At 36.4% G+C, this 14633-nt stretch overlaps 1 protein-coding gene across 3 annotated transcripts in view; it reads right to left on the bottom strand.

The window, feature by feature from the left end:
• Positions 1-13240, bottom strand: part of LOC121405670 (dentin sialophosphoprotein-like) — a 29711-nt gene extending 16471 nt beyond the window's left edge. Inside the window, exons 1-2 of one of the 3 annotated variants that reach the window (XM_041596567.1) lie at positions 12850-13240; positions 10287-10456 (exon numbers count right to left, since the gene is read on the bottom strand). In XM_041596567.1, the coding sequence (XP_041452501.1) occupies positions 10287-10451 (165 nt within the window). In that variant the 5' untranslated portion in view covers positions 10452-10456; positions 12850-13240. Of the gene's footprint in view, positions 1-10286; positions 10457-11555; positions 11721-12849 lie in introns of those variants that run through there. The other 2 variants (XM_041596566.1, XM_041596565.1) reach the window with 2 other exon arrangements.
• Positions 13241-14633: the final 1393 nt, after the last annotated feature.

Below are 14633 nucleotides of genomic sequence, written 5' to 3'. Positions count from 1 at the left end.
AGTCATGAAGAGACTGCATGTCAAAACTATGCTATATGACTTCTGAGGCTGTCAGCAGTTTAGGGGGTGAATTGTGGTGTGAATATTATAAATGGTGCCAAGAACTATAGCTCATTAAATAAATAACAACAACAGTTTTTAAAGAATAAACAAGTAAATTACAAAATCTGGTTCAGGGATAGAGAGTACTGAGTTCTGAAGTAAAATGTTAGTTTTAAAAAGTATAAAATTATAAAGTAGTGTGAAAGTTCATTGACCTTTGACCTTAATCAAATTCACCTCACATTCGAACCTGACCTGCACCTTCAAAAAATGGACCTCTGTTACAAGTTTGGCGATCCCACCTCAAAGCTATAGAAAGCTATTGTGTGTACAACACAGCACAGTGCCAGTCATGGAAAGTTCAAGAGATGGACCTCTTGTATGAATTTGGCAATCCTACCTCGAAGATATAAAAAGTTATTGTGTACAACACCCGGGGGGGGGGGCCACTTCCATTCACTAGTGGATACCATGCGCGACCATGGGGTCTCGAAAAGCACCCTAAACACGTATTTTCCATATTCTGAAAATGCACCCCTTAACAAGTATTGGCGTGTGAAACCCTACCCTTAACAAGTGTTGGAAACAACATGATACTCTTGGCAAATATTCCCTGAAATGAACACCTAAACAAGTAAAGGAATGTTTTATTGTTACGGGTCCTTCGGTCATCGGCTTTACCTATTTAGTTTAGTACGACCCCACCTTCTACACCTCGCGCAAATCGGACTCTAAACACGAAGTGTTTAGGCAAAAAGGACATCCTTTATAAAACATTTTAATTTTGTTATATCATCGTCACAAATTCGACTCTAAACGCGTAATTTTCCTAGCGAAATAGATACCAGGGGTGGTATTCTGAAAATTGTCTTAACTTTTCTCTTAACTTTTCTTGTAAGTCAGCAAGATAACAGCGCGCTAAAATTCTCTTAAATTGGTATTCTGAAAATTGTCTTATCTCTGTAAGTACGTCCCCTATTTTATCTCTGACACGCCCAATATTCTGTCATCAACCAATTATTAAGCTTGTTATATGCTTAGGCCGACCAATAGAAGCATCTCTTCTTAAAAATAATGAAGCGCATTGTTGATGTGAGGCGTAATTTCCTTGCGCCCTTCGACGCTTATGCTTGTGCGCTTCTGTGCTAAAAATACACGTTGCTCTTCTCAAAGATATATTTTCTCTGAAAAGATTCATCATCTCAAATACCAATTTGTAATTGCTGAAAAGTCTACCAATCCGTCATTATAATGTCTTTTGAATGTCTCCTTTTGTAAAACATGATGTTCTTGCGGGATGCAGCAAGAAATGATTATTGCAGACTGGCAAATATCGCATGCAACAATAAGTTACAATAGCGCCCCACCTCTTGTAAATTTTATTGTATTTTCCAAGGAAGTTAAGAGAACGTAAAGATAAGAGAATTTTCGGAATAGCTTGTAACTCGATATTTTATCTTGCGCACAGACATATTAATATGCGCCAAATATACATTTACGCATTATCATCTCTGACATCATATGCGCTCAGTGAAAGTTACAAGAAAAGTTAAGACAATTTTCGAAATACGGATTTTATTGTAACTCTAAAGATACAAGAATATTTCTCTTAAGACAATTTTCAGAATACGGCCCCCTCTTTTCATTATTTTTGTGTTTTTGACAACCTTATCATGTTACGTACGTAACGTGCCCTATCGTGATATGACATCCTTTTTACGTGTTTTTTTGGTCGCGCATGCTATCCACTCGTCAATGTAAGTGGCCCCCCCCCGGTACAACACAGCACAGTGCCAGTCATGGACAGTTCATTGACCTTTGACCTTAATCAAATTCAACTCACATTCGAACTAGACCTGCACCTTCAAAAGATAGACCTCTTGTATGAATTTGGCAATCCTTCCTCGAAGATATAGAAAGTTATTGTGTGTACAGCACAGCACAGTGCCAGTCATGGAAAGTTCATTGACTTTTGACCTTATTCAAATTCTGCTCACATTTGAACTTGACCTGCACCTTCAAGAGATGGACCTTGTTATGAATTTGGTGATCTCACCTCAAAGCCATAGAAAGTTATTGTGTGTACAACACAGCACAGTGCCAGTCATGGAAAGTTTATTGACCTTTAACCTTATTCAAATTTGAATCATATTCAAACTTGACCTGTGCCTTCAGGAGATGGACCTCTGGTATGAATTTGGTGATGATAATAATAATAATATAGGGTATTTATATTGCGCACATATCCATCTTGTTAGGTGCTCAAGGCGCTCTTATATTACCCGGCTAAGCTAGGCGTTCATAGCGCACACAGCTTTTTAAGGAATTACTTCCTACCGGTACCCATTTACCTCACCTGGGTTGAGTGCAGCACACTGTGGATCAGTTTCTTGCTGAAGGAAATTACGCCATGGCTGGGATTCAAACCCACGACCCTCTGTTTCAAAGTCCGAAGACTAATCCTCTGGGCCACAACGCTCGAGGTGATCCCACCTCGAAGATATAGAAAGTTATTGTGTGTACAATACAGCACAGTGCCAGTCATGGAAAGTTCATTGACCTTTGACCTTATTCAAATTCGACTCATATTCGAACTTGACCTGTGCCTTCAGGAGATGGACCTCTGGTATGAATTTGGTGATCCCACCTCGAAGATAAAGAAAGTTATTATGTGTACAACATAGCACAGTGCCAGTCATGGAAAGTTCATTGACCTTTGACCTCATTCAAATTCGACTCATATTCGAACTTGACCTGTGCCTTCAGGAGATGGACCTCTGGTATGAATTTGGTGATCCCAACTCGAAGCTATAGAAAGTTATTGGGTGTACAACACAATTGTTGATGACTACGACGCCGGAAATAGTGATACCTATGTCTCGCTCCGCTACGCAGGCGAGACAAAAATTACGAATTACATGTACTTGGATTTAACAGGCACCATTTCCAAGTATTTCCTCACTAATTACATAACCATGTAATCAGTATCAATGCAGCCTGGTATAACTTCCTGGTATTGCAGTGCAATTTGCTCTGAATTTTTTAGTCTTTATTTATATTGCTATATACACAAAAAAGCTTTTGTGTAACAGATACATAATACTGTACATAACTTAGTTGACAGCTTTCCTGTTTTGACCATAAATTCTAATCAAATTTGGTAAGAAAAATTATATTACCGGTATGTAACGGTACATTACACATACCTATCCAATTTGACTTAATTTTTGTCATTTTCAAAAGGAATAGAAATAGTCGGAAAAGGATAAATTTTACAAACTATAACTTGTTCATATTTCAAAAGACAATATACATGTATACTTAAATCATGGATCAGTCTTTTTAATATGTTATTATTTTTAGTTTTCTCATGAAACTGGCGGCATCATAGGTCGCCACCGAAGGCTAAAGTGCACCTTTGTAGCCTTTTGTACTTCTTTAGAAATCGGAAGCTACATTCTAATTTGCATCTCAGTGTAACTCTATCCTTTTCACCTCCATTGTAAACTTTTTTTATCATAATCTGACTTAGAATTGTTTTTAAATTTTGTAATTTAATATTAATTTCTTGATAAAACATTATCATAAAAATAAAAAATCAAATAAATTAAATTAAAGGGATCCTCTGGGCAGAAGATATTTGTATCTCAATAAAAAGAGGAAAATTCACAGTAAAATGCTGAAAATCAGCTAACAAATAACAAATTTATTGAAGTTTAAAGATTTGCATTATTCCAGTGAAACAGTTCTAGGCATGTCTTCATGAATATTCATTAGGTGGGCTGATGATGTCATACGATGATATCCCCACTTCCTTCTGTATTTTATTAAATGAAATTAGGTTGATTAAAAAAATTCTATCAAGAAGTTAAACAATTAGATTGAAAGCTGATAAAGCGCATTAGTTATTTCTTGCTGCAACTTATTTCATCATTATGGAGACATGTCACTTTCATATAAGGGCACCACACTAACCTACTGGTCCAACTTGTTCATGTCGGACCAGTAGATACATGTACCCAGTTTTTCCATTTCTACTGGTCCGAACCTAAAGTTTACTGTCCCCCAAAATAAAGAAAACCATATAAAAAAGATGTAGTTTATTTTGCGGTCTTTTATTGCTTTTATTGCCCCCCCCCAAAAAAAAGTAGAATATTAGTTCGCAGGATAATTTTCCCCATTGCTATAATGCACAATTTCAACTATTGAAACTGAAAACCTTATTATGCATTGCTCATTTGGTGTAAATGGGAAGCCTACCATAGTCAAGAGGGGAACATTTTCTGACAATTAAAAAAAAGAGTTTGAGGTCAACATCAAAATTCTGGAAGCAATTTATTTGTCAAAATTAAGTGATAAATATCCGGGGGGGGGGGGGGGGCCACTTACATTGACGAGTGGATACCATGCGCGACCAAAAAAACACGTAAAAAGGATGTCCTTTTCACGATAGGGCACGTTACGTACGTAACGTGAAAAGGGTGCCAAAAACACAAAAATAATGAAAAAAGGGTATCTATTTCGCTAGTAAAATTACGTGTTTAGGGTCGAATTTGTGGGGATGATAAAACAAAATTAAATGTTTTATAAAGGATGTCCTTTTTGCCCCAACACTACGTGTTTAGAGTCCTATTTGCGCGAGGTGTAGAAGGTGGGGTCGTACTAAACCAAATAAGGTAAAGCCGACAACCAAAGGACCCGTAACAATAAAACATTCCTTTACTTGTTTAGGGGTTCATTTCAGGAAATATTTGCCAAGAGTATCGTTTTGTTTCCAATACTTGTTAAGGGTTAGGTTTCACACGCCAATACTTGTTAAGGGGTGCATTTTCAGAATATGGAAATTTCGTGTTTAGGGTGCTTTTCGAGACCCCATGGTCGCGCATGGTATCCACTCGTGAATGGAAGTGGCCCCCCGGGTAAATATCATGTCAGTCGGTAGGTGGGGAATCTCTGCCCCTGCCCCCTCTTCCACCTTACGTATACTCGTGGCATTTCCTATTAAAGAGAACGAAACGTAGGAAACAACTAAAGTCTGCTAACCATTCCCTATAAAACTAGATTAATAAATCATCTCTTATTGGGCATATTGGCAGAGAGCCAGAGACCTACACGTATACCACAAATATGGACGGCAGATGCAATGATGCATGTAGATGAACACATTATTATATGTAGGGCCAGTACAAACAAACATTAAAGAAGTTCATCCTGACATCAACTTTATAGAGTCTGTAATAAAAGCAGCAATGTGAGATAACATTTTTATGAAGGAAAAGGTTCACAAATATAGCCTATCCACAAAAAATATCTGAGGATGTTAGTTTTTTTAATCATACATACACTCTATATAGCCCGGACAACTCCCAGACAACTCCCTGAAAAACTGTTGTTTTTCAAGTCAATAAATTGTTGTTTTTAAGGGTTCATGAATACGACTGCACATTCTCCAAAGAAGCATACACAGTTTGAATAATATGTTTGAGTGTAACATTGAATTCACCCTGAGGAAAAATCATTTACAACTGCCCTGAAAAAGTTGAGCTTTTTGGAATTTATACTACTGTACATGGCACTAAGGAGTGCCGAGCACTGCTTGCATGTGATATACTATCACAATTTTTTTTCCAGATCCTTGACTCATGTTTTTTATTAAAATGAATTTCGGCCAAACCCTGATTTTGTTTGTGCTGCTTTTATGGAAACAAACTGGACGTCTGTGAGAACTTCTCCTTGAATAATTTTCAGGGGCTAACACTCTTCAAATTTTCTTCATAAATTTTCTCCAAATTCATAATTTTTAAGATGAGGTCACTTTTCCATTGAACACATTTCTATATTACAGAATACATGGGGATTTTTTTTTTTAAAGGCACAATTGGTAGACTTACTGAATGAATTGTGTGGGCAAAAGTGAAAGTGGCAAATGAGACTGATGTTACATAATAATACAACATCATTGCATATTTTAAAAGTGAAACTGTTTATACTGTTATACATCATCAAGTTAAAATATATTGCAGTCTATTGAGATCACATGACTGTAAAAGAATGAGAAAGTCAATCCCTTCTAATATTTATGGCAGTCTCAATCTCATGTGATTTATCAATCAGAAATTGTAATTAAAACACAACTTTAATACCCCGGTCACATTTGCTCTACGGCGGCGGTACGGCAAGTTGAAAACAACCAAAATTTTTTTGTACCAGCTACATATAGGTGGTTTGAATAACAAGTGGAATGCCTCTGGCCGTCTCACCTGCATCACGCGGTTCAATATAGCAGCAGTGCTGACTATGAATACTATAAATCTAACTCGCACAAGATGTTCAGTGATACATGGTTACTCTTATGTCCAAGTTTAATGAACTAGACCACTTTTTATGAACTAGACCAATAAACTTACAGAGATATGATGGTTATTCAACAAAAAACCCCAACATGGCCAAAGTTCATTGACCTTACATGACCTTTGACCTTGATCATGTGACCTGAAACTCGCACAGGATGTTCAGTGATACTTGATTACTCTTATGTACAAGTTTCATGAATCAGATCCATAAACATTCAAAGTTATGATGGTAATTCAACAGATACACCCAATTCGGCCAAAGTTCATTGACCTTTGACCTTGGTCATGTGACCTGAAATGAGCACAGGATGTTCAGTGATACTTGATTACTCTAATGTCCAAGTTCAATGAACTAGACCAATAAACTTTCAAAGTTATGATGGTAATTCAACAGATACCCCCGATTCGGCCAAAGTTCATTGACCCTAAATGACCTTTGACCTTAATCATGAGACCTGAAACTTACACAAAATGTTCAGTGATGCTTGATTACTATTATGTCCAAGTTTCATTAATCAGATCCATAAACTTTCAAAGTTATGATGGGAATTCAACAGATATCCCCAATTCGGCCAAAGTTCATTGACCCTAAATGACCTTTGACCTTGGTCATGTGACGTGAAACTCATGCAGGATGTTCAGTGATACTTGATTAACCTTATGTCCAAGTTTCATGAACTAGGTCCATATATTTTCTAAGTTATGATGACATTTCAAAAACTTAACCTCAGGTTAAGATTTCGATGTTGATTCCTCCAACATGGTCTAAGTTCATTGACCCTAAATGACCTTTGACCTTGGTCATGTGACATGAAACTCTAATAGGATGTTCAGTAATACTTGATTAACCTTATGGCCAAGTTTTATGAACTAGGTCCAAATACTTTCTAAGTTATGACATCATTTCAAAAACTTAACCTCAGGTTAAGATTTGATGTTGACGCCGCCGCCGCCGCCGTCGGAAAAGCGGCGCCTATAGTCTCACTTTGCTTCGCAGGTGAGACAAAAACGGCTGTTTTCGACTCACTTAACGGCCGCCATAGAGCAAATGTGACAGAGGTATAAAGCTCGTAAAAGGACATGAATGATGATGATGAATAAAAAAAAATTATTTCCTCAATTTCTGTGGTAAATCAGCCAAAAAGTGCATGCCACCAGTTCAATACGTGTGTCTACCATCAAACATTTAAAGCAAATTAAATTTCAATGTGCTTTATCGAATTTTGTGATTTTAGATGAAAATTAATTTTGGCTGGGTATCAGATCAAGATTTTAAAAATGCAACATTTTTCTTGTGTCGATATATGGAGACTCAATCTCAAAATTTGATAGAAACTGGGCAACTCCATGAAATATGTACATCCGACCCCTATACCCCCATACAATTTTCTATCTCTTATATTTCTGGTTCTTATGACAGTCTGTAATGCTCTCAAATGATCATGACTTGGTCAGTTTGTTGAGTGAAGTAAAACTTGATCGGATGTACAAAAAGGTTAATGGATTTGCCCAGAACAGTGCACTGTGTTGCATTTAAGAATGTACAGAAAATGACAGGATATAAAAAACCTTGGTTTATCATATACAGTGCGTCCCAGAATAAACAAAACCGAGATTAAGCGATTATTTATCATAACTTAATCATAAATAGAATAGACAAATGACCTACCAATTTAAAGCTTAGAATCTCCTCTTTCATCGGATATTATTTAGGTTATTTCTTATTCACGCATGAGTGAGCCAATTTGAAGAAAGGATACCAAAAACTCATTTGGCGGGGGGTTCGTTAATCATTTTGTTTCGGACTGACAAATCTTCGGAATTACGAACAGGGCGTCAAATTATTTTTTCTTCCTCAGGAGCAAGTTTTGAAGCTCAAAGTTTCCTCAATCAGCTGGTAAAAAAAAACCACTTGTGGTTGATTTTTCATAATCAACATTATTCTGAAATGTCTACATTTTTGCGCATTGTGGAGAAAGATACAACATGAGTTACATATTCACATGGTTGTACTGTTACAAAGTCACCCCAATAATACTTGATAACTTATGTATAGACTTTCAGTACTCACTTTGGCTTTGTACTGTTACAGGTAGTGCATATAATTGAGCATCTAAATGGATGAAAGATCCATTCCCAATCAGAAACTATAAGTTTAATGATGGAGTTGGGTCGTTTAGACCTAGAGGTACAATACACATTTCCAGCCTGGACGTTAGGACTTCTTACTGATACAAACTTACAGTATTTATTCTGTACTGCTTTATGCTTAAATAGACCTTGCAATTTTGTACAGTTGTAATCGTATGTATTGTGTACTGCTTTTTTTTCAAAATATGAAAAATGAAATTCATGATGATACATGTAATAAATCTCAGCTTTTCAAACACAAATTAGCTTACATGATACATTTGTACATGTCATATAAACTAGCATATGCTTATTATTACATGATACATAATATCGGATATATATATCAGAATCTCAAGTATCAATTGATAGATAAATAACATTGTTTTGCGCCTATACTCGATTTCCTCACTCAGACCTGTCCTCACCTCACTGGCACTGTGCAAGTGCAAGGTAAAATATGTATAAAAAATCCAGAATAAGTGTGCTCAGTATTACTGAATTACTCTGCTACGTTTTGCAAGCTAGTCTAGGCGTAACTAAATGAATGAAAATATGGCACTTTTTTCTAAGTCTCACTGGCACTGTGCAAGTGCAAGGTAAAATGTGTATAAAAAAATCCAGAATAAGTGTGCTCAGTATTACTGAATTACTCTGCTACGTTTTGCAAGCTAGTCTAGATGTAACTAAATGAATGAAAATATGGCACTTTTTTCTAAGTTTTCTCTTTTCTTCTTTTTTCCTCCTCCTCCTCTTCCCCTTTCTTGCCTTCCTCTTTTCTTTCTTTTCCTCTTCCTCTCCTTCCTTTTCCTCTTCTTTTTTTCTTCTCCTTTTTCCCATTTTTATTTTTCTCATGAAGGCACAATTTCCTCAATTTCTTCTGTTGCTTCCTGGGAGCGGTGCTCCCCGCTCCCGCACAATTTGACATCCTGATTACGAACCTTATTTCGTTTTCGGATTAACGAACCTTCGGAATTAAGAACCTCACTTCGATTTCAGACTAACGAACCTTCGGAATTAAGAACCTCATTTCGTTTTCGGACTACAAACCTTCCGAATTAGGAAAATTTGGAATAACGAACCTTCGGAATTACGAATGTATGCGCAGTCTCCATATCACTTTGGCTGTGTGATTGCATGATATCAATTACACAACACAAACGGGCCAGTGTGAACTCAAGTTCAGTGTTCTGAAATAGCCATATAATTTCTTATTCCTTTTAAGTTCTTTCAAACTTTGCTCTCTGTTTTTCTACTTTTACTCTCAAAAGAATTTTTACTTGGTCAAAAAAGTAAATTAAATGAGAAAATTAGCTATTATGAATTTAAAAAATAAATAAATGAGCAAATTAGCTATTATGAAAGTATTAAATAAAAAAATAATTAAATTAGAATATTAGCAATTATGGAAGTGCAAATTTTTTTTTACACAACTGTCCTGGCCTGCTTGGAAGTTTCTCTCAGATTGCAGTGTGCACATCTCATGCTTGAGTGAATCCTGACATTGTTAAACTCCCCCCCCCCTCCTTATCTCTGGAGTTCTCAGTAAATTTTAATCCAGTAATTACAGTGTGTCTTATTGATTGTCAAGCTATCATTTCAAATTTTATGACGTGCTTTTAAAGATAATAAAAATCTCAAACTGCATTTTGGGTTGTTGTAAGTCATAAAATTGCAATGCTTGTCTGATATTTATCTACATGAATTCAACTTATTGGGGGTGAATGTGACCTTGTAAAATGATACAGCTTCAAGACTTACCAAGCACAAGAATGCCATGCATAGTGCAAGCGTTTTTCTCAGTTTTCTTTTGTCCTTTTTGCCTCCGTTCATTACATCATCCATGTTCTTCACCCGCTTGCCTCCGATAAGATTACGACCCAGGTCATGGGCGTACAGGACGTCTTCATCGTCCGAGTCGGCCATTTTGTCTACATAGTGAAGAGAGAGATAAAGATTTAGTAATTTCACTTTACTTGACCACATGCACTCATCATTTTGGAACATTTCATGCCATTTGTTTCACACGCCAATACTTGTTAAGGGGTGCATTTTCTGAATATGGAAAGTACGTGTTTAAGGTGCTATTCACAAACCCATGGTCGCGCATGGTATCCACTCGTTGATGGAAGTGGCCCCTCTCTGGGGAAATCTGTTAGCATGGTTAGGCGTTAAACGATAAATACCACCAGAATTATTTCCAACATTCTTTCCAAAAATGAGGATGAAAAAAAATTGAGACCCAGGGGCAGTAGTATTTTTAAATCTGGATCCCTGTCGCTTCCTTTGATAAGAGTATTACAGTCTAAAACCAAAAGTTTTAAGGTCTCAGATTCAATCTTTGCACGTGGACGATGCCACACAATGTGGGGATTCCCCTTCGCGAATCGCCTTCATCAAAACTTTAAAGGGGAAGTTCACCCTGACAAAAAGTTTATTGTAAAAATAGCAGAAAAAATAATAAAAAATATTTGACGAAAGTTTGAGAAAAATTCATCAAATAATTAAAAAGTTATTAGAATTTCAATTATTTGATTTGTGACGTCATATGCGAGCAGCATTCCTACATAGCGAATGGTAAAAAATCAATGAAATGTCATTTTCTCAGAAAATTCAAAATGGTTTTCACTGTACCTTTTGTATATCAATAGACAAATCATTTCACACCCGATCTTGAATAGAAAACATAATTAAGTCATCAGGAACCATGCAAAATTTGAAATTCATGCATTTCATATTACATAACACATGGCCCATGGGGCAGCTGCTCGTTTATGACGTCACAAATCCAAAACTTTGAACTCTAACAACTTTCTTATTCTTTAACGTATTTTCCTCAAACCTTCACCAATAATTTTTACTATTTTTTTCTGCTATTTTTACAACAAAGTTTTTTATCAGGGTGAACTTCCTCTTTAAACCCTTCACTTTATACACACACACGAAAATGAATACGTGGGGCACAAAATCTGTCTTAGCTTAGGCCTAGTGCAATTTAATGAAAGAAAGAAATTCGGGAAAATATCACACCTTTGTGGAATGCAAGAGCTTACTTTTGAACGTTGAAAGTATTTGAATCTCCAATTTTCAGTGTTGTCACGTCACTGCACTAGCTTGAAAGCTGAAATTTTGAAAACTGGAAAAGGCAATTAAGACAAGACTTGTTTCGCGTCCTCCTTCTTCTGAATACTTTACAGGTATGGTGTCACTGATTTTATAGTCGCAAAAGAAAGAAAAAAGATTCCCGTAAAATAATGCCTGGTTTGAATTTGGAGCCGAACAACTGATAGAAGAAGATATTAATAGCTGCCCGGGATTAGCTGATGCTGTAATTAAGAAATAAACTTATTGAATTTCGCAATTCCTTTTTTTTTCTTTGGGGGGGGGGTTCATGGTGATTAACCCCCAAAATTTTGCTCCATATTGGCAATGAGAAAAAAACTCCTCTAGCACAACTTTCCCATGTGATGATTCCCAAAGAGGAAGATAATCCCCATTGGCGGATCCAGCGGGGGGGGGGGCACATATCCAGCACGTGCCCCCCCCTGAGATCAAGGCACAATTAAAATATGTAATGTAAAAGATAAAATGCCATTAAAATACACGTGCCACCCTCCCCCCCCCCAAAAAAAAAAAAAAAAAGTTTTTTGGGGGGGCTGTCAAATCTTCCTCTGAAAAAAATGTGCCCTCCCCCCCTAAAAAAAAATCCTTGATCCGCCCCTGATAAACAAAGGGGCGACAAATGGTCTTTGGTAGTGCATGGAGAGAGCCACCCCTCCCCCATAAAAAGGGGTAATCATCTGGTATGTAGGTCAGCACTGGATCATTTGGGTATAGGGAGCTTAATTAGGAGGTGTCTGTAAAGGTGGGGCCGGGGTGAGCGTGGAAATGAGGGGGCCTGAAGGACAAGGATTAATTTATTATTTTTTTTGTAGGATGCGTGAGTATGGGTTTCGTTATTTCTGTACTTTTCCGTATTATATTTTTTTAATTTCTTTCACTGGAAATAAAAAAAAATAATCAGCTAAATTGACTTATGAATTAATGTACATCTTTGTGAATTACTTATTTTACTGGTACCTTCGTGTATCATTTATGAAGTTATTTATCAGTTTATATTTGTGTAACACGCGGAAACTGATGCAGAAAGATGACACACGACACCATTCCTTGTGTTTCGGTTCGTTTAATATCGATGAGTCGTTATATACAAAATTCCACAATTTCCAAGTACATGTACAGGAACAAAAGATAAAGAAATAAAAAAAAAACCCTGGCAATCTGGCCTAGAGGACCATATTATTTCCTCTCGTGATAGCCTCACCTGCTACACGAATGTCATGTCAAATACCTAGAATTCTGACCCGAAAATGAAGAAGCCTCTCTGCCTGCCCCATGAATGGGGTGCAGTGCAGGAGTGAATTGGAGCAAACTCCTCTCTCCCTTTTATGCAGTCATCACTCTCCATAAGCCTCGACCATAATACAAGCTCATAGCTCTGGAATGTGATGTTTTGACCCAAAGACCATTCAGCATCACTCTTACCCAGAAAGAGTGTGAATCATACTTCCTAAAAAGCATGAAGATTGTTTAACATTTCTATTTTTTTACTACTTCTTGTGCACTTCCTCTAAAGGCATCTATTACTTACAGACGAATTATTAAGAGTAATGAAAATATATGAATTTTCAATAAACAGTTCATTTTGACCTGTTACATTTGCATTTCACTCCTTTTTTTTAAATGTCACTGGAGTAATCAACAAAAGAATACTTACAAAAATTACCGCTACTGTAAGAAAAAAATCTTAACGTGCCTAATGGATTCTAGATGAATAATGAATAAAACTATAATGATTGTTTAAAAAAGTTTAGTCTGCAAAGTATATACGGTAGGTCTGATTGTTTTTGTAAGTAGTTATAGACTAGTTATTATTATCCCAGGGGTCCACGATTTACAAAATTTGCTTCACAGTGGATTTCTCAATTTCCAGCGAAACTAATTTCTAAGTACTCATTTAGAGAAATTTTCACTGCAGAGGAAAGAAAGTGAGCAGTAAACATCAGTCAGAACGTAAGTCATGTTTAAAATATATCTAAAACTAAATGGGGGCATCGGCAGAATTCCCAGGGGGACAGGGGGTACGTGTCCCCCCTACTAAAAATAGTAAGGGGGACACACTATCAAATGTCCCCCTACTATTTTTGGTCTTTTATAATGGTAAGAAATACACCATTCAAAAACGAAATAAAACATGTATTTTGGGACGAGATTACTTTTTTTTTGCTTGTCATATTTAAAATGACCTTAAATTTGGGGTGATAACCATTTTTTTTTGCTTGTCAAATTTTGCAGCCCCTTGTCCCCCCTACCCTTTGGGAGAGATTTCCGCCCCTGAATAGAAGTTCAAACTTCTGAAGGTTCTCATGGCGAAGAAGATCAGAGCCGTCACGGTATTCACTTGGGCATAATTATGTTTGTCAGGGAAAGGACTTCCCAAACTCGACATTCCGACCGGCGTTTCGATAAGTGTGTTCTTGGCAGTTTTCAAAAGATTAATCAATATCAGGATACATGGGAAAGTCTCACAAACTATTAAAATAGAAGTGAGTTTGACCTGTTTCAGGATAATTGCCAATAAACCGACTGTTTATGAAAATCTTCTGTAATTTAGAATTGGCGCCCTCTCCAGGTCATATATATTTTTCTAAACTTAAATTAATTCCTTTGCACATTTTTTTTTTCACTAAATCTTAGAAATAGCTGATTGCATATCGAAAATTTTGAATTGTAATCCTATTCTTAAAAGTCACACCCTTCATATGCATACTTGAGAATCATTGGTTCAAATTACTTAATTGTACAGTTTACCCCAAAACATCAGATATTTAAATCATAAACTCCTGTACTTGTGTTTTATGATTATTCTTTTACCATTGCATATTTATTTTGCTTCACTCCTTAAGTCTCTCTGAAATAAATAATTAATTTGATTTAATAATTCTACAATAGGGTTTCAGGCGGATTTGACGCCATCATGTAATGACACTAGGTCCTTATATAGACTGAAAATATAGTTCTCTCAAACTCTGCGTCTTTATGTATTTG

The sequence above is a fragment of the Lytechinus variegatus genome, chromosome 19 (genome assembly GCF_018143015.1).
Source record: "Lytechinus variegatus isolate NC3 chromosome 19, Lvar_3.0, whole genome shotgun sequence".
NCBI classification, from domain to species: domain Eukaryota; kingdom Metazoa; phylum Echinodermata; class Echinoidea; order Temnopleuroida; family Toxopneustidae; genus Lytechinus; species Lytechinus variegatus.
This window is presented reverse-complemented; position numbering and strand designations above follow the sequence as displayed.